The 20,682-nt window shown below is 33.1% G+C and overlaps 1 protein-coding gene across 1 annotated transcript; it reads right to left on the bottom strand.

Annotated features, from left to right (window-relative positions):
- Positions 1–451: 451 nt before the first annotated feature.
- Positions 452–2,129, bottom strand: LOC131671209 (uncharacterized). The gene is made up of 2 exons (XM_058947466.1): positions 1,824–2,129; positions 452–1,273 (listed from the first exon to the last, which is right to left on the bottom strand). The coding sequence occupies exons 1-2, from the start codon at positions 2,127–2,129 to the stop codon at positions 452–454; spliced, it is 1,128 nt and encodes a 375-aa protein (XP_058803449.1).
- Between the last annotated feature and the right edge of the window lie 18,553 nt (positions 2,130–20,682).

The following is a 20,682-nucleotide window of genomic DNA, read 5'->3' as shown; positions in this document are numbered from 1 at the left end:
GATCTAACATTTCTCGACCCCACTTCGTTGCTTTTAAACCAGCAGCTTTGACTCGAGGGTCTAATATTAGAGAAACACAATATACCCAATTGCATTTGTGGTAATGTTTAATCAACTTATCCCTGCCTTTTTGAAACGCTAAAATCAATTTTTCGTCAATTTGACTTCTGTTTTCTTTTTGATCTAATTTGAATGATTTTACTTCTATTTTATCTAATAAACAATTAAATAAAATTATAGCAGTCGGTAATGTTACGTACTTTTCGCCACTAATTTTTTCTAATACACTTTTGAAATCTTTCAAAAAGGCGATTAACTATTCTAGAAGAAGCCATTCTGAAGAATTTCATGTGTTGGCCTGTAATGTATCATTTTTTTTACAAAGTTGATTTAAAGCATCTTTCATTTGAACAGCAGTTTGTAGCATGTCATACGTGCTATTCCATCTCGTCTACGAGTCAGAAATAGGTTTTTTGAATTTTACATCGAAAGCATTACAACAGCTTTGCAACTTTGTGGAAAGTATTTCTGAATTTCTTATTTTACGATGCAATTGTCGTATTTTACTAATTAAATTCGCTATAGAAAAATCATTTAACTGAAAATCCTCGCTTTCTTCATCTGAAATATCTGAATTTTCTCCTTCAGAATATTCAATAGAGTCATCTACGTTTTCACTGCTAATTTTCATTAACTTCAAGATATCCTGAACTGATAAATTCAAAACGTGCGCTAGGCATCGAAAATGTTGGTCTTGTATATCAAAATCAATATCATCATCTCTTAGTAATTGACCTAATTCGGAAATAAAAGTTGTGTTTGCAGACGCATTATCCAATGTTATTCCTGCTATTTTATCTGTTACATCGTAGAATTTTGAAATGTTATAGAAAATTCGAGCTATATCTGCACCAGAATGCTTTCCTTTGGATGGCACAAAATCTAGAGTGAAGGAGCGTAAATTCCATTCTTCAGTAATATAATGTACACTCACTCCATAATAAGATTTTCTTGTTTTTCCTGACCAAGCATCTAAAGTAAAAGCAAATTTAGAATCATTTTTTCTTAATAACTCTTTGACATTATTTTGCATTTTTTTCAATTCTTCTGTTATCATTATGCTGGCTTGAGATTTATTAGGAACAGAAAATTTGTCGTTGATAAAGGCAACAAAATTCTGTGTCTCCATATCATCAAAAAAATTTTTAGGCAGATTTTTAAATGATAACCACGTTACTATCATTCTATTTTTATCTACTTTTTTGCCTGAATCCTGAAACAAAAATATTTATTATTAAAATTTTTCATGTAATAAAACTTCGAAAAATTAGTATATAATTTTCCTAGGTCATGAAGAAATTAATTATATATGATGTGATATATGTTTGCATGTGCAACAAAAGCCAAATACAGAAACGCTGCCAGGTATCAAACGAATACTACGATCGCGAACTTCCTGGCCACGGTGCGTCTACATTTCACATTATGAACGTTCGAAATTCGCCTTTTATTTTCCCTCGTTATCTCTATACGATTATTAATGTAAAAAATAATTAAACAAGTAGAACGTGTTGTACTTATAAAAATGAATTTGTCACATCATTCTTAAGAAATGAGAAAGTGAATGCTTTTTATTCGTGATGTGATTTGATGAGAGTGAGTCACGTGGTGAGAAGAGTAGAAGAGTGTGTGTATGAGAGAGAGAGAGAGAGAGAGATAAAGTATACCTAAAGATCGGAAGTAGGATTAGAATACGCGTGAAGCGTATGCATCCCGGTCGCAAAACATAGATTGTTTCGGTAAAAATGTTTATAAAAACTTACTTTTAACAATGAGTCCAGTGTCCTTTGAGATTTAATGTTGCTCAATGTTTCACTTGTACTCAGTGTATTAGATGGAAATAATCTTTTATACTCTTTTTTATGGTGACGTTGAATGTGAGATTTTAATCCACTGGTATTGCTGCCTTTCATTGGTATACAAACTTTGTAATTCCCTTTAGAATTTTTTCCGCAAAGTAAACACATTCCATGCTTAATTTGTTCTATTTTATTGTAATCAAAATAATTTTTCATTAATGGCTTTATATCGTGTGATTCATTCAGGATTTCTTCTGATTGGTCTGACATAGTATTTTGAAAAACATCTTTAGACGGGGAGCTGACATTTTTGTGAACATCGGCAGCATGCGATTTTGTAGATATTTCGGCAGACGATTTTATTTCACTCCATTCTGATTCGAAAAAGTCTGTTTGAACTATCTCTGCATTATCTATCAATTTTTGTTATTATTTAGTTATTTGTTATTCATATATATCTTCCAGTTTTATGTAAAATACTTACGACGATCGCAATCGAAACACAGTCTTCTTTCTCCAGAGCCTTCTTCTTGACCATCGATTGATTTTGAGCACTTTTCATGCAAGTGAATGAACTTATTACATTGAATACATGTATGTTGAGACGGGGTATGTGCCCATTACTACAAATCGGACAATTTGTTATTATAAAAACCACTTATAAACTAAGAAACTTCGGATATTAATATGCGTCGCGCGAGTGTGCTCGCGTCTGAACAAGCCCGATCAAGCATGTCAGCAGACGACGCGCGCGACCTATCTTTCTTTGGCCATGCGCGTTTTGACATGAAAAAAAAAAAAAAAAAAAAAACAAATGCGCATGCAAACACCGCAGAGTCTGCCGCGAAAAATGAATATTTCAAGTCGATTTCGATATTTTCGATAATATCGAAAAAAATTTATCGTCGATACGATAATAACGAAATAGTTTTTAATATTCATATCGTATCGTTATCGATCTAGCCAACCTAAATATCGTATCGATATTGTATCGAAAACGATACGATACGATACGATACCGATATTTTTTATCGAATATCGTGAAGCCCTAATATGTATTCGCACTGTGATGACTTCTCCTCGAAAGTTAACTAGGTTTCCGTCTTGATCAACTATACGAATTTGAAAATGATCAATGCTCCACACAGCGACTGGAAGGTAAATGACGTGAGAGAGAACTTCTATAATCTTATATCCAGGTGGGACTGCTGGGAAAAATTCATATATAGTATGTACTTTGCGATCGTTTATGTAAGAGCCTGTAGTAATATTACACTCTACATGTAAAGCGTTGACTTTGAGAATGGTGACGGGTAAGTCAGAACTATGTGTTTCGTTTTCAACGAGAGTACGTCTAGTGAAGCATAAAATTGATTCAATAGAATCTACTGGTTCAAAATGTATTTTTTGAATGCACTGAATGACACTACGTAAAGTATTATTCTTTGGTTTCAGGCTAAATGATATCCCTTTAGGTGCTAATACTTCTTTGAGAAAGCTTTCAATATCTTCTATTTCGCAGCTACCAGTCGGTAAAGTGATAGCTTCTTGACCTTCAATGTAAAACTTATTATAACCAACGTCAATGTTTGGTATTGAATTAAATGTTAATAACTCAACTAAACCAAGAATGTATTTTTTGTTTGGTATCAATTCGATCGGTGGAAAATAATATGTTTCGAGTACGGATGATGTTCCCGAGAGACTCAATGTCAGTGTATTCTTCATGACAGATTCATATCAAATGATAGTCATTCTTTGAATGAGTATTTTATATACTACTCGTCTTTTCTATAGTTTGTTTAAAAGAAATTTGCAAATAAAGTCCTTTACCAATAGCAATAGCTTCCATAGTTTTATTATGTCTATGAGCTTCTTTCAATTAATTTTGAGCGGCCTTAGCACTGTTAACGGCTTTTGCTATTGAAGCAGCTCCTTCAGCTAGAGCTCCAGTGTCGCTTAAAGCAGCAAATAATGGAATTAAAACAGGAAGCACTCTACCAACTTTACTGGGAATAGGTAAAATACGTGGTATATTTATTTTACTTTTACCGCCAGCCTTTTTCACAGCTTCTTTGGCTCCTTTTATAGCCGAACGAATAACTACAAGAGCTCGAATGTTAGGCACAATACTTTTCGAGACCGTCTTAATAATTTTATTCAATGTGACTGACGGCTTTTTGATTTTTCTACATTTCTTTAGTGCTTGGCGTTTTTTAAATCCTCTACCTCGTTTCTTGCAACCTTTCTTCATATCGACACCCATATCAAGTTTACTTTTAACTTTCATAATGTTGACTACAGTGAAGGCAGCTGCTTTCTCACTAAAACTGCTATCTTTAGCTTGGACTCTTTACCAAGCTTTTTTAGCTAGAATTTCATCAGCTTTATTTCTTGTCGCAATATCCTTTAGATTTTGCGCATAAGCAATATCGTGTTCTTTACAAGCAACGTCTAGTGGATTTTTACCAGGATCTACACGTGCCAATCGTTTGTTCAATTTTGTACCAGGACCACAATACTAATATCCAGATAAGTAAGCTTCAATAGGCAAGTTATTTATAATCTTGTTCACTAGATCACCACCAGTCTTTCTTTTATAGTACGTGATTAAACTTCTTCCAAAGACAGAATGTTAATGAAATAAAAGATATATAAGCAAAATTTTTATACCTAACAAACTCATTCGTTGAGGTGTTGATGATGAGTAAACAATATGGATTTCAAAGAACAGCCTCTTAAGCTTCAAGTCATTATCTTCGATAGAGTGGTAGAGACGGAAAAACAAGAAAAAAGTTATGGCGAACTATTGCCTAATAGTATCCGTGCCATTTTCCGTGGACCTAGTAATTATGGAAAAACTAATTGTTTATTAACATTAATCGCTCATCCTAATAGTCTTAGATTTGAAAACGTATATATCTACTCAAAATCCCTTAATCATCCTAAATATAAATTTTTGAAAGATTTATTAGAGCCTATTAATGGTATAGAGTATCATGCTTTCAGCGACCATGAGACAGTTGTTTCACGAGATAAAACACGACCAAATTCTATCATAATTTTTAACGATATAGCTACTGAGAAGCAAGATAACGTAAGAGCATTCTTCTATATGGGCAGACATAAAAAAGTAAATAGTTTCTATCTCTGTCAATCGTACGCTCGCATTCCGAAGCATCTCATTCCAGGTAATGTGAATTTACTTGTTTTGTTTCAACAAGATGACGTGAATATTAAGCACATTTACAATGATCATGTTAACTCAGATATGTCTTTTGAGATGTTTAAAGCAATTTGTTCAAAATGTTGGAGAGACGATAATCATGGATTTTTAGTTATCGACAGAGACGGACCAATAAATCATGGATGATATAGAAAGGGATTTGATATTTTTACTATAAATATAGAGGAGTGAATGGATGAAGATTATTTAACTTTAGAAATTACAAGCGTAAACATGGCTGACTTTGAAAGAGAAAACAAGGTGCTCGAGCAATTATCCATGGCTCGTGATGCCGTAAGGCGCAAGTATCAACTAATAAAACGCGATAAAGCTGATTTAGAAAAGACATTGCATGAAACTTTTAAACCTATGGTTGATCCATTGAAGAAACTCGTAGAGATAACTACTGATAAAAGTAACGCTACTACAACTACTACTACTGCTGAACAGCCAACGAAAAAGTAAAAGAAAATCGCGTTCAATAATGTTTTCAAGTCAGAAGTAGCAGCTGACACTCCCTACAAATCTAGATAGTTCAATAGTACTGCTAATGAATTAAATTCTACATTGCAATTGCTTGATACTACATTTGAGTCTGCTATTTCTATTGATGATGATGATGATGATGATGATGATGAATCATCACTTGATACAACTGCTATAAATTTGAATAAAAGTAGTTCAAATGTAACTACAGAACAGAGACAACAGTTATTGGATGATTCGATTGTAGGAAACTATGTTCGACTGTTGCATGAACCTCAGCAGAAAAGTTATTTAGACAAGACATTTGGTGTTCGCTTGCATGAAAATACATATGTCATAGGCAATTCTCTAATTTCATTCCAAAACGATAACGTGACTGTGAATGATAAAGCATAAGCAAGACAGCTGGTTTAATGGAACTTCTCTTTCGTAAAGAACCTGATTCTAAATTAATCAATTCATTGGATATTGAATATTATATAAAAATTCTTGAAATCACTAACGCTCATGGAAAGAAATACGAAACAAATGGAGAATATCGCAATAAGCGTGTAAATAAATTCAAAAAGTATATTGGTCCAAATTTATCTTTGAGCAGTAGCGCTAAGAAGCGAAAATAGACTATTGATGGAAAAGGTCTTTTTCCTAACTATAAAATAGCTAGAAAAAGAACATTATTTGATTATATATATTGGGATGATCTAAACGAGCTCGTTGGTCGATTGAGATTGCTTATTGCCGAACAAACCGCCGGTAATTCTAGTCATGTTAATGAAATTTACTCAATTATTGAAGAATTACGTGAAGCTGGCTGTATATGTTCAAGAGAATTCTAAATATTGCTCAGTAATAAAATGAGTGTTGATGTATTTGGACGTATATTGAATAAAAAGGAGGGACATCGAGGACCTCCTGGTGTAGGGTATAAAATCACTGAAGACGGACAATACGACGCGAATGACAAAAGAATTTGTAATATAGCCGATCCTCAGGAGAGTAACGATGCTGTAAACTTACGAACGTTGGGAAAAACTAGTGAATCTAACGTTACTACGCTTACGAGTACGATAAATGATCTTATAAAATCATTGGATACAATAAGATTAGAATTAGTAATTCATCGAGAAGTTATTAAACAGTTAGAAGAACATAATATTAATAATAATAATAATAAGGAGAAAGAAATAAATATTGGACCGTTTGACTTTTTAAATCAATTTAAAAAATAGATAGAAATGAAACATCAAAGAGTGGTGGATGAGTTACATAAACCAGCACGTCGAAACTATCGCCGTAGAAAAGTTGATGTACGTGGAATAGATGAGACATGGCAAGCTGATCTTGTAGAGATGCAAGGCTACTCGAGAGAGAACAAAGCCTTTCGATATCTATTAACTGTCATTGATATATTTTCAAAGTACGCTTGGGCAGTTTCTGTGAAAGAAAAAACTGTTGTATATGTTGCTTATGCAATGGAGTCTATATTAAAAAAGAACTCACTCCTAGAAATTTACATGTGGACCGTGGCAAAGAATTCTACAATTAAAATTTTCAAAGACTAATTACAAAGTATAAAATAAATCTATATTCAACCTATAGCAATCTTAAGGCATTTATTTGTGAACGTTTCAATCGCACGCTAAAATTGTCATGTGGAAAAAATTCAGTCTACAAGGCAATTACAAATGGATCGACATTCTAGCTGATTTATTGAAATCTTACAATAATCGAAAACATCGTACGATAGATATGAAGCCTAAAGATTTAATTAAAGAAAATGAAATGCATGTGTTGAGACGATTCTCTTACGACCGACGTCTTTTCGTTAAGAGCCCTAAATTCCAAGTACGCAATAAAGTACGTGTGAGCAAGTCTAAACACGTTTTTGAAAAAGGATACACTCCTAACTGGTCTACTGAGATTTTTACTATTCAACGTGTTACGAAGACAAAGCCTATCACTTATCATTTAAGAGATTACAAAATCAATCCAATCGTTGGAGGTTTTTACGAGCAAGAACTACAGAAAACTATGAATCCTGATGTTTATCTCATTGAAAAAGTTTTAAGGAAACGTGGTAATCAAGTATACGTTAAATGGTTGGGATTCGACAACTCGCACAATTCATGGATAGATAAGACTTTATACGTATGAAAGAATAAAGACGTTTATGTAAAGTAACTTTTATTCAAATAAATATCATAATAATAATAAATGATTTTCGTTTTATTTTAATGGTAACAGCCCCAACCTTCGCTCTCACCTGTGAAGTACTTCCATTTGAGCATCATCACTTGTGAGTCCATTAGAACAAGTCGAAACCTGCTTTAGTAGAAATACCTGTGACTCATTTACCTCTCTACATTATATTTTATAAAAAATTTATTGTACATACTTTATTGAAATAAAGATACATTTTTGTTACATTAAATAATAAATTGAAATCTACCAGCGCTATGATATTCAATCTGTAAACTATATATTTGTACATGATCTGAAAGTAATATATAAAGAACATAATGTTTCATGATGGCTCTTGAAATTCGATCTTGTAAAATAAGTTGGAATTCAACATCGAATTCGAGAATGATTCGATTGTTATCTTATTCCTTAAAGTTTGTCACTAAATAACAATGATTTTCTTCAAGTTCATAATGATTTTTCTCCAGTAGTGGAATTATTTTTTATTATTTTTTATTTTATTTAACATTTCTAAGTCGAAGTCTTACTATCGAAGACTTGAGAATACTGGAGAAGGAAGAGGATGCTACTGGTGATGATTCTTCTAACAGAATGACGTTTTCCGAGCTCTTCTCTCTCTCTCTCTCTTAAGACCTTTACCCCACTACTACACTTTTTTTCTAGCCGCCACGACCGCCTCCCTTCACTTGCTGCTTCTTCCATCTCCTCTTAGATTTTTAGTTTGTTAAGCGTATATACTGTACAATGATTTTTTAGTATAGGTTGTAACGAGCCGGCTCGTTACAGGGAAAAATCCGCCGAATATAGAGCCAGCGCGTGCCATGCGCGGGCCAGCTGCGCAGAAAAACCGTGCGCGAGCGGAGAGTAGAGAGAGAGGACGGTGAGGGGTGGGGGTAGTGAGGAAGACGACTCACGTGTGAACCGGCTTGCCGAACGGAAGGATACAAAGGAAGATCACTGCTCATTAGACGATAAAGGAAAAAGTGGAATCGAATAGCAATACCGAAGCAAGTATGCCAAGAGTGAGTGTCGTCGCCCAGGTGACACAGGATTTGAGGAGTGTCGAGAGGACCAAGAGGAGGAAACGCCTCCCGGGCAACGAGAACCATCACGTGAGCTCGGTAACTGAAGAATCGGCAGCTAAATTTTCCGTGGAACTACAGCGGAGAGAAGTGAGTAACTTCTCCGATACGTAATTAACTACGAAAGGATCACGTTAAATTAGGCGCGCGAGAGTAAATTCGTATCTCTCTCTCTCTCTCTCTCTCTCTCTTACGGCAAGACATCGCGCGTTGTAAATGCGCGACTGAGCAGTGCGTCATTCGGAAAAGCTCTCGGCCTTTTTCTTCATGAAACGTGTATCAAATGTCAAGTGAATAAAGGGTGTATGTAGTTGATCGGCCGCTTTGCTTATTGACGTGGGCAGAAGCGCACGTACCTCCTCTGCCCAGCCACCCGAACCCACCGACTTCCCCGCGTGAGCAGTACGCCGAGCCCGCATTCGACGAAGCAGCCGGCACAACAGCCGGGAGGTAAGTCCTCCTTCGACGGAGCGGCTGTTAGCTTCGCAACGTGGAAGCGACGGTGACTGATTTTTGTTAACGGATACCGATTTATTCTCTCGGATAAATCACAACCGTTACAAGGTTCAAGAATATGATTCATCATTATTATACGTTTTTTAAATAGTGCTCGCGATATTACGAGGGTCGTTTGAAAAGTCCGTGCAAAAATAAAAACTGGTTGATTTTTTTTAATTAATCTTTTTTATTTTTCAACATAGGCTCCTTTTAGACTTATACACTTCATCCAACGCTGCTCTAGTTTGTTAATCCCTTCCAAATAATAGGATTTGTCCAAGTCTGTAAAATAGGCATTCGTTTCTGCAATCACCTCCTGGTTTGAATAATACATTAAAATTTTGTTTGGCTCATCCTTATTGAATTCTTCACCCATATATTTATTGTTTGCTTTTGAAAATCTATTGCAGCATTGACTAATACCTCCATAAATACCTTTTTGAATGAATAAAACCATATCTATATCTATTAATAGTTCAAGCTTCATATTTGTATATTTTTATATCGCGTCCCATGTTAATCCAGGGATAGTGTAATAATGAGCAAGATCGAGATCATATGCATTTTTACAGGTTGATCGAAAATTTTCAAAAATATCAGCTAGTAAAAGTACATCAGTTTTCAGATAGAGATCAGAATACATTCCTAAATCTATTTTCTTCCAAATACTACCGAAAATATTCCATACGTTTTGAGCATGCTTATATTCTTCAGTAGGAATATCACTATCTGTCAATTAACTATGAAATTTTTCAATAGATGGTACCTCTGTCTTAGTTAGTCTATTTAAATTTTGTATGTATTCATATGGGAAAACTCCTTTTCTTTTGAGTAAATTAATCTGTTCTAAAGTGTAATTATCTTTCTGAAATTCTCTCTGTACAATATCTAGCTAAGGTTAATAATATGCTAATTTATCTAGAGATGTAGGCATAAATCGAAAGGAATCAATGAAACGAAAGCTAATTCGACTGTTTGCAACTTCTTTTGTGAAGGATATGTCTCGTTGCTTGTTTTCAGCGAGAACAAAGATCTTTCCTTCAAATTCTGAATCAGTAGCAATTTCTGTTATAATAAAATGTGAGTCATAGCCTGTGAAGTTATGAAATACGACTGGTATGAAAGCAGCATTTTTATAATTCATATTGCAATGATTGTGAGCTGCACCTCTAAATTTTCCTGTTAAATGACAATGATCTCGAACTCGTTTTTGGTTATCTTGGAAATATCGGTTGCAAATATGACATCTTCTTGCCGTTTTGAATACCTGTTCATTAATAAATGATAAATCCATTTTTATTGCATTATTATATATCTTTTCTAACTCAATCACTAGGGACTTCAACTGCTTTATAAACCATAATGCTGGTGATTCGTCTTCATTTAATTTTTTTCTATATATTTCTCTATATGACTTATATATCGACTTACTATCATCATAACGGCATTTTACATATAATCCAATACTATAGGCTTCATGTTCTTGGAAACTATGTTTCTTAACATTGAAATTTCTAATCGGATCTTCTATAGGTTTTAACAGACATTCAAAATCAACGTATATAATAATCCATAAAAACACTTTTGACAAAGTAAAAAGTTGCATGAATGCTTACTATAAGTTAAATAAATTAAGTAATTTAAGTAATTAAATAACTTAAATAAATTTTTTAATAGTATAGTCTCAATGAAAACATATTAATCTTTGAAATATATTATTTGTTAACGATCCTATTTCAATACCATAAACAAATTTCTATAAAGTGAAATGTTGCATTACTTTATTTTTAAATGCATTACTTTATTTTTTTAAATAACTATTTGTATCGAAATTGCTTAAATATTATTTTTGAAGTTTTGAAAGTAGTGAAATCTATCTAAAGACGGCACAAATGCTATAAATTCCTTTCAAATGATTTACATAACTTATTAAATAGTAAGTTAACTTTAGCACAGCGAACTACATTCAAATAAATAATCTACTGTACACAATCATTACAAAAAAGGATGTTATTGATTATAGAGTTTGAAAGTAGTAATGAAAAAGTTTATCTGAAAATAGAATGAATGCTAAAAACTGTCGATGAAAATAGCTTTCATATTTAATTGTCATAGTTTAAATAGTATATTTATTTATTAAATATATTTTCACAATTACAAATATTACAATATTGGAATATATAGAGTTTTGAAAAAAGTGATAGAATGATAATAATGGTATAATGTTAGATGTAACTTATACGTTAAATGCTTGTTACCAATAATTTATATAAATTTTATATAACTTTCATTCTTAAAATTTTTAAATTCTAAAGTAGCATCGTCAGGTAAATTAATCCGACACTTATTTATTTTCGAACAGTCAACTTTATGAGATTTCAATTTTTCCTCGTTAGTAAAATAATGAAGGCAAGGTTCATAAAGATAAATTTTTTCAGTATGTTGAGTAATTTGTCTACGAAGGAGAGCAAATAAAGTTTTAATCCATACGTAGTGAGTTTCTAATTTGAATTTTTCATCATCTATTGATATTCGAGGTCTATTAGTATCATTTTCGTCAATATATTCGTTTTGTATTAAGAGTAAGTTCACATGTTTAATTTCTTTCAATTTCGTTATATAGCACGGTGAGACTTCATATTTCGATCCATATTTTTTAAGTATATATCAATTTACACTTATATTATTCAACTTTTCAAATTTAGGTATACTTTTTATTTTTACAGGGAAGCTTATACCATCTAAATTCAGTTCATTCTCATAGGACTTGTACTAAATTACTCTGTTTAGATTTCTTTACACTGGATGAAGGCATGAAAGTATAGCCCGATTAAAACATTCATTGTCTTCATTTTTAACATTAATACAGGCTCTTTTATTATCTATGCTTGACAATAATGGCATATATGAGCATGGTTTAAATGGATTATACTTATTTATATTAATAGTGAGACCAACAATAGGTTTTAACGACCAGCCTGAGTCTCTTTGTTGAAATTCTTCGATTTGTTTAAGTTTATCTGTAATGTCATTTTGAAACCATCTATCAAGATCAGTAGTGTTATAAATACAAACATTTTCTGTATTGAAATACTTGATTTGAATATCTCCTTCTTGATTTTTCTTTATGATAAATTGTGATGCCATTTCTGTATTTATTTTTAAGTTATTATGGATAGCAAGAAATTGAGGTATTTTAATTTGTAAAAGTTGATTTGCGGCAACTAGAAATGTTGTTTATCTAAATGATGTTAATTAACTATATAGACTGTACTAATTCGATTTTCACAGGCTGAATGAATTGGCTTCCAAACAACTCCATCTCCTGGAATTTCATCCTGAATAGCTGTTAATGGATCTATACTTCCACCAACTTTTATAGTTTTACTTAAATTGACTTCAATAGAATTCAAATGACAAGCACAAGTTTGACATCTTTGTCGAATTGCTCTACTTAAATCAGATCGTTTCATAAATTCATTAATTGAAATTATAGCATTAATTGTTAGATTTTTCCATCTAATACAATCGTCTATATTTAAGTCGTCCGAATGATTATAAGCTTTCCACAAATTTTTAATTGTTTCTTCAAAATAGGCGATAGAAGCCATGTTGTTAGTTATCTAACTTTTATTGTCTTGTAGAGTCACTTGTCTATAGTTGTATAAAGGATTATTATGATGAAAAGATGGAAAAGGTAGTGAACAGCTCTAAAATGAACTTGACCTCAGTTGGTAATTAATATTGATTTGTTTAACAAATCAATAAGGATTCAACTAACTACTGAGGAACTACTTGCAAATGGAGTAAGGTAAGGCAAGCTTAGCTCGCAGGCTGTCTCTAGAGACTGCGCTCTTTTGCTAGGTCGAAGCGGTTTTTAAAGGTTAAGTGAGGGTGCTTCCAGCAAACTGAGGACGCTGCCTATAAAGTGAGGGCGCTGTAGGTAGTATATGGAAGGGATAGCTAAAACGAAAGAGTGGGGGTGAACCGACTGTAGCACCCTCTAACTTATTAGTTTAGTATTAAAGGGTTTATATATAGATTTTCAGAATAAAAATATAGTCATCACTGCTTTGATATAAAATTCAGCTCCCATATCATAGAGAATAATTAGATTTATACTCTAAGATTGACTATATTTTAGATATTCAAGGCTTTCAGAGTTCTAATAATATTTTTATTTGTAAGGAGTTTGTCTATTTACCAGTATGTTCTAATACTTCACCTACAGTACTACTTTTTAAACCTCCATATCATCGGCTCAGACTGCCTATTGAATATCAAAGTGTTAATAAGTGGTTGGAATTACATCATCATGGTATTTATTTTTTATTATCGTTAATTAACATTGATTTTATTTGAAATATTTAATATAATCAATTTTATAGGTATATTATGGAGAAATGGTATTTTACCATATAATTTTTTAAATTGTACTATTCACAGTCATTTACATAATTATGGAAATATGTATGTGAAAGGATTACAAAAGAAGCAATGGCTCAAAAAAATTATTCCTAAAAAGTAAGTTCAAATTATATACAATAGTACGAAATTTTAAATTCGAATTTAATTAGTTTTTTTCTTAATTACAGAAACATTTTAGATATCGAAACAGAAATGAGATGTCCTCGATTGGAAGATTTAAGTCTTAAATTTTAATCTTCATGCATATATCATAGTCAAAATCGCGAGAATATAGTATGTGCTGCGGTAAATACACAAAAGATACACGATTGGACAAAAACAAGCAAAATCAAATGGCATCGATACAGTCGAAAGATTTACAGACGACTATAATTCATATAAAAATTCAACTGAATATTTAAAAATAGCTATGTCGGACACTGAACATAAAGATTATAGACAAAGTGTACTTTACTCAATGTATAATTAAAAATAATAAATATTAAATATATAATAAAATGTGAACTTTTTTAAATAATAAAATAATCATAACGATTGCAAGAAAGGGCGAACGGATGGGAATAAGGTTCTCTCCTAGCAGAGATGTTTAGGAGGAACATCTCCAGGAGGTGTCAGTCGAGCGACTGCACTCGTAGTTTCTAGCATTCTCACGAAAATAGCTATGGCATTAAGTGAAGTTCCCTTCGTGGAGAGAGCACGCAGTGACTATAGACAGCATGCGCTCCTCCCTCCTCCGCACGCTCGGGCCCTATACCAAATGTATGCGCGTGTAGCTAATATACACAATATAGTTCCTACATGTGGCATTGGCTCTAGTGGTAGAGCGCTAGCCTGGCTACCCAGAGGACTCCGATTCGATTCTCCAGTCTGTCTCTTCATTTTTTTCAATCGTCGCTATTTTCTATTCGTTTCATTTTTACTTCATTCATTTTCAATGTAGCAAGTAAATTGTCAATAATATATTTATAACTTTAAAAAAAATACATTTAAATTAAATTAGACAGAAAGCACTAGGTATAGGGTCCCTAGGGACTAGGAGCCCTAGAAACCTTCCTCAAAAAATTATAAACAATTATTAACGTTAATAATAATAAACATGGAAGGGATAGGCCAGGGAACCAAAGGGTTAAACCAGGGTCCCCCACGAATATTGTTAATAATAATTATTATTGTTAACAATTATTATTAACATGAAAGGGTTAAGCCAGGGAGGACCAAAGGGTTAAGGAACCCCCCGCAGGTGTGCTGGAACATACATTGCTATACTACTATCGATATTTGTTTTTGCGCACGTTATATCGTTTTTTAAGATGGGTGGGAACATTTTTTGCGGTTGATTAATTTTTTTAGTTGCTTTCTAAAGTGAATAATCGGAAGCCTCCGTTGCAGTTAAGTTTATTAACTAGTTATCTATATTTCCATTTTATTCATCGTAAAGTATTTTTTAAGTTCTGTAATTGATCGATTGTATTTTGTTTTGTCAGTTTTTAGTCTAGTCTGCTGCACATATTTTTCTTAACGTTCTTTTTACTATAATTTTGTCGGTAACGATTATAGAATATGTTGTGTTTGTTTTTTTATTTATCGAGTATTCTGGAGTTGCAATTTTAATGGCATTATAAATATTGCTATTTAGGTTTTTAATCGCGATATCAATATCTTGTTTTGTTTTTAATGGTATATTACATCAAAGTTTTTCATTTAATATTATTTTATAAGAATCCTAATCTGTTGTTTTATTATAAAGAGGTATGTTTTTTGAGTTTAATTTAATTAATGATACAAATTCGATAATGATCAGGGAATGATCTGATCTGAAGTCGAGACACGATTTAGCTTTTGAATGTTTAGTATTTAAGCCTTTAATTATTGCAAAATTTATCAAGTCTGGTAGTTTATTTATGTCTAAAGGTCAGTAGGTAGGTTCACCTGTTGATACTGGTGTTAAGTTTTCAGTTTTCATTACTATGTATAGAGTTGCACCTTTAGGATTTGGAGTTATTGACCTTGATCCCCACCATGGATGTTTAGCATTATAATCACCTCCAGCAACAAAGCGATTTCCTAAGCTGTCGAAATATTTGTTGTACTGTTCCTTGGTTACTGCATGTCTTGGAGGGCAGTATAGTGCTGATAATACTATTTAACCATTATTATCTGTAATCGCGACGTTAGTTGCTTGCAGGTAGTCGTGCTTATATGCTTCAGTTTCGTGATGATTGATTATGTTTTTAATTATTATAGCTGGAATTTTTAAGAAGTTATTATTTGTAAAGTGTGTTTCGGATATTAACATGATAGCTATATTATTTTCAATAATGGTTTAATTTCTATGCTTCTCTGCGCTAAATCATTAGCGTTCCATATTGCTGTTTTTATTTATATATTTATTTTATTTTATTAATGAGCGTGGTAATCAGATTAAGCATTGCATCCATTCTATTCATGAGTTGAGTCATCATGTTTACTAATTGACTGTCATGGCTTTTGGTTGAGGTGTTTGTATTTGTTTAGGTTATTCTACAGTTATGTATATTTTTGCTCCAGTAGCCTGCGCTTAAGAGACGTTTGGTCTGACTGTATTTACTTCGGTTACTGCATATTTTGGCCTTAGTGCTGGAAATAGCTTTTGTTGTAGAAGTTTTTCGCACTACATCCTTTGTAGCTAGCTACATGATTTCCTCCACAATTAACACATTTAACTTCTTCTATTTTCGTTTGAATAGGACAATTTGATGTGTGGTGATTTTTCGTGCACTTTACGTAGATTGGTGCTCTATGGCAGTAATTTTTAGTGTGGCCATATTCTTGGAAACGAATGGTATTTCTCGTTTTTTACGCGGAGGCTCAAAGCTAATTATTTGTTGCATCAGTTTATAAATTTCAAATATTTCTGTATTGTTTTCTTTAGTTTTTATTTCTAAAAAAAATATCGGTAACGGTTGTTTAGTAATTTTATGTTTTTTATTTGTTATTATTATTACGTCATGATTAAATGTTTCAATTTCTTTTTTTAGTTCATCTAGATCGACAAATGGGTGCATATTTTTTAGAACCGCTTGATAGGGTTTGTTTTCCATTTGTTGAAATGTATAAAAGTCGGTATTTTTATTTTTTAATTCAGTCACGGTTAGTGAAAATAGTTCTGGATTATTAATTTCAATTTTAATTTCACTGTTTTTAAGTACTTTTAATGTATATTCATTTTTAGCTATATTATTGGTGTCAGTTCTTCATACTGGTTGCTTAATTCCAATTTGTTGTTTTCTTTTCCAAGCCAATAGTCACTGGTGTGTGTTTGTCTTCTCTTTACTATTTTATTATCGTCTAGGCTATTTCTTATCCTTTTGTTTTGCACCATTTTCCATCAAAGAGATATATTTTCTAATTATTCCGAATTATTTGTTGTTGTATTAACTTTTTTTATTGGTGTAGCCATATCGGTTGTAATAAGTGTAACTATTTTTATGTGAATTGTTTGTTTTGAAATTAAACTATTTACATTTACTGAACTCTAACAGTCGCTCGCAATTTTGGAGAGTGTTACGTCTCGTGCATCAACTACGAATAGCTAATGAATGAGACGTCCCAATATGTTGACTAGTGGTCGGATATGTCTCACTTATAATAAATATATGTAGAAATGTATGTCTGATGATTGCACTACCTTGATAATTGTAGCTTTTAATTGTGGATAAAATGTAGCAGGCTCTAACTGCTTGTTGGATTGTATGAGTGTAGCAGGCTCTAACTGCTTGTTGAATTGAATAGGATAGGTTGTTGAATAATACTTGCACGATATTACTTTGTAACAGTCGTGAGTTTATTAAGTAAAATGATCACCAATTGTCGGACCAGTGTGTACGGAGTTGAGTCTTACAGGTACTTATTGACTGACTGACTACTGATCAACTGACTCGTAATGATGTTCATTGCTTTTTATATGTTAATTTTCAGGTCAGTATTGAATTGTGACATTTTGTTTTTTGCTGAATATACATTCTTGTGCTCGGTGGCTTTATTTCGAAGTGCTATTTGTTTTGCGTTTTGTCAGCTTTCTGCTGACGTGTGAATATTTTAGCAGTTTTGAATTTCCTGAATATGCATTTGTTACAAAAGAGGATGTGTCGCAAGGTGTAACAACTTTATTTCGGAGTGTCATTTACCTCGCGTTTCGTCAGCTTTCTGCTGACGTGCGAATAGTTTTAGAAGCTTTGAATTTCACGAGTGTGCAGTTGTTACAAAAAGGATGCGTCGTAAGACGTAACACCCCAGGGCCTAAGACATTGCAATATGATTGCAATGTTTTGCATAAAAATACTCCTAAAATTCAAAGCTACTAGTTTGCGGTTTATACAGAGATTTTGTGGTATGTACATTTTATTTAGTATATAAGGAGTGCAGTTGCTCGACTTTGTACAGTTCAAGTTTTTCAGTTTACGATGTTCGGGTTCCCAAGGAAACGTTATTTCATGGTCTGTGTAAGTATTAAAGATTGATTGTACTTCTTATTGCCATGCTTTTTTTTTTTTTTTTTTTTTTTTTTGTTGTTATTTTTATTATATATATATTTTTTTTTCTTTTTTAGTTTGCTTATTGGCAGCATTCACGTGCTGTGAAGAAAGCCAGACGAGAGGGCTTGCCCCTTCCTGCCGGGCCGAAACCCGGAACCCGGAAGTATGTGAGGATAGATGTAAGTATTTTGCAATGTATATTGGTATTTTTATATATATGGATTAATTTGTTTCCTGTTTGCTTTGCTAGTTTCAGAGATGGCAATTGGTGCGGACTCTACGGCATTGCGACCGAGTGACGCGCACGGCCTTCTTCCTGGGGGAGTATGGGCCAGACGAAGATACTTGGGGTCTTCGTGACTTATTTTTTTATGATTTGTTAGTTTATTGCAATGGTTTCCGTAGGGTATGCGTAGAAGTGTTTAGTGATTTTTATAATGTGATTGTAGGTCCAAGTGTGGACCACCGGTATGATTGCAATTGTATCTGAGTGTGATTATATTTGCGAATATGCTTGTAATTTTGTAAAAATAAATATATATTTTTTTCTGTTTTTAGATAAAAAGAACAAATCTTTGTTTTTTTATTTCAATTCCTTTGTCATCTCAGCCTAATATCCTAGAGCGAATATCTCGCTTCCCTCCCCGCTTAAAATGTGGCCATGACGTAAAGCATTTGGGGTACTGAACGACATGACAATTAGATTTTTGTTGAAAATAGGTCATGTTTGTATTTGATTATTGTTGTTTCGAGAGGTAAGTTTTGTTGAGGAATAGGACAGTGGGTATCAGGGTAGATTTGTATCTTGACGTCTGTGTCGTTCAGGTTTGTGTGTATTGTGTCTAGTTCAATTTCTGCATTTTGTTTATTAATTTTTGTCATACTGTTGTGGTTTTGTCGTCCTAGTGTCACTAACAGGTGGGTTATTGAGCTAAACAAGGCCCATAGTAGGTTCATAGACCAGCCATAAACCATGTGCAGCGTATATCCTCTGATGATGGTGTCAATTGTCAATTTTGTTATTTGCAGTATTATTAATATCATGATGATTACTGATGAGATTGATCCGCACATGACTAGCTTGTTGAACATGTGATTCCATGTGCTTTCTGCCAATTTTGCAAGTGTATTTTCTGTAAAAATATTCCCTGTTGTTCCTTCTCCTGATATCTCTTTAGCTATAATATTTAGCAGAGATGCTTTTTCCATGGGGAACATTATTTGTTGTTGTAGTTGATCTAATTCTTGTTGTGAGTATATGCCGCTAGTTGCTAATGACTCTATGGATTCAAATTTCCAATTTATGTTTGTGTTTGGTTTGAGTGTTTGTGGTGATATTGTTTCCGTTGGTTTCGGTGTTAGTTTTATCCATTTGTTATTTACTTTGTAGTATGTAGGTATGATGGAGTTGCAGTTCATTGGAGTACCTCTTCTTTTGAGGATATGCGTTTTTGGAGTAAGAAACCAGGTTTCATTGCCTGAAATTACTGGTAATTCGCTGTAGCATTCGCTAAGGTGCTGTGCCTTCACTACAGTAGGGATGCATTTTATGATATGAACTGCTTCTCCTGCGATCCTGGCAATGTATCCAGGTCTTTTCATGATATTGTATGCGAATTCGTCAGGGGAGAGGGTTGCAAGGGATAGGGAGTTTTGTAATGTTTTCCTCTCTACTTCACACCTATCTGTAATGATTTTTCTGTAAAGATCGTTCAGTTGTCTGCCCAAATGTTTTTCGACATATACAAATTTAGAATTTACGTATGTGAATAAATCGATGTTAACCTTGCTTTTGCTAGTAACCGTATCTTTATCGAATTTGTATCTGTTGAAGTTATTATTTTCTTCCGCGATAAAGAGTTTTGGGTGTTCTGTTCTAGTGAACTCTCTGTAGCATTTCAATATTTTGTCTTTAGCTGTTAAAGCAAAGGTCGTGTCGCTAGTGTTTACCATGTATATTATGTCGTCATTGTGTGTGTTAAAGTATTTTGTTACTGGACCTTTATATAAAATATCGTAAGTGTTAGTAAAACATTCTTCCTGAGGTAAAATGTCCCAAAATGTATAACCCCCGTCAGAGTCTACGCAAGTTGTGTCTGAAAATTTACATATCGTTCCTGAGCTTAAATGTAATTTATCATTATTCAGACTAATTTTCGCATAGGCTTGTATTAATGTGATTTTAATTGTGCCTTGAACAAGTACCTTACTCCATGATCCGAACCTATCTGCCTAGGCTACGCCGCTGCAGCTTCCTGCATCGCCAGCGAAGTCTATGCCTTTGGTTGTTGTGGCGTTTATTTTTAAATCAGCAATCGTATGAAAATTGTCATACTTAAAAATTCTCGTTTCGTGGATAGTTTGGCATTGTTCATGGCTCAATTCAT

This window comes from Phymastichus coffea, unplaced genomic scaffold, assembly GCF_024137745.1.
Source record: "Phymastichus coffea isolate CEN01 unplaced genomic scaffold, Cenicafe_Pcof_1.1 PCOF00009, whole genome shotgun sequence".
Lineage (NCBI taxonomy): Eukaryota > Metazoa > Arthropoda > Insecta > Hymenoptera > Eulophidae > Phymastichus > Phymastichus coffea.
Note: the sequence above shows the minus strand (reverse complement) of the source record. Positions and strands in the feature narration are given on the sequence as shown.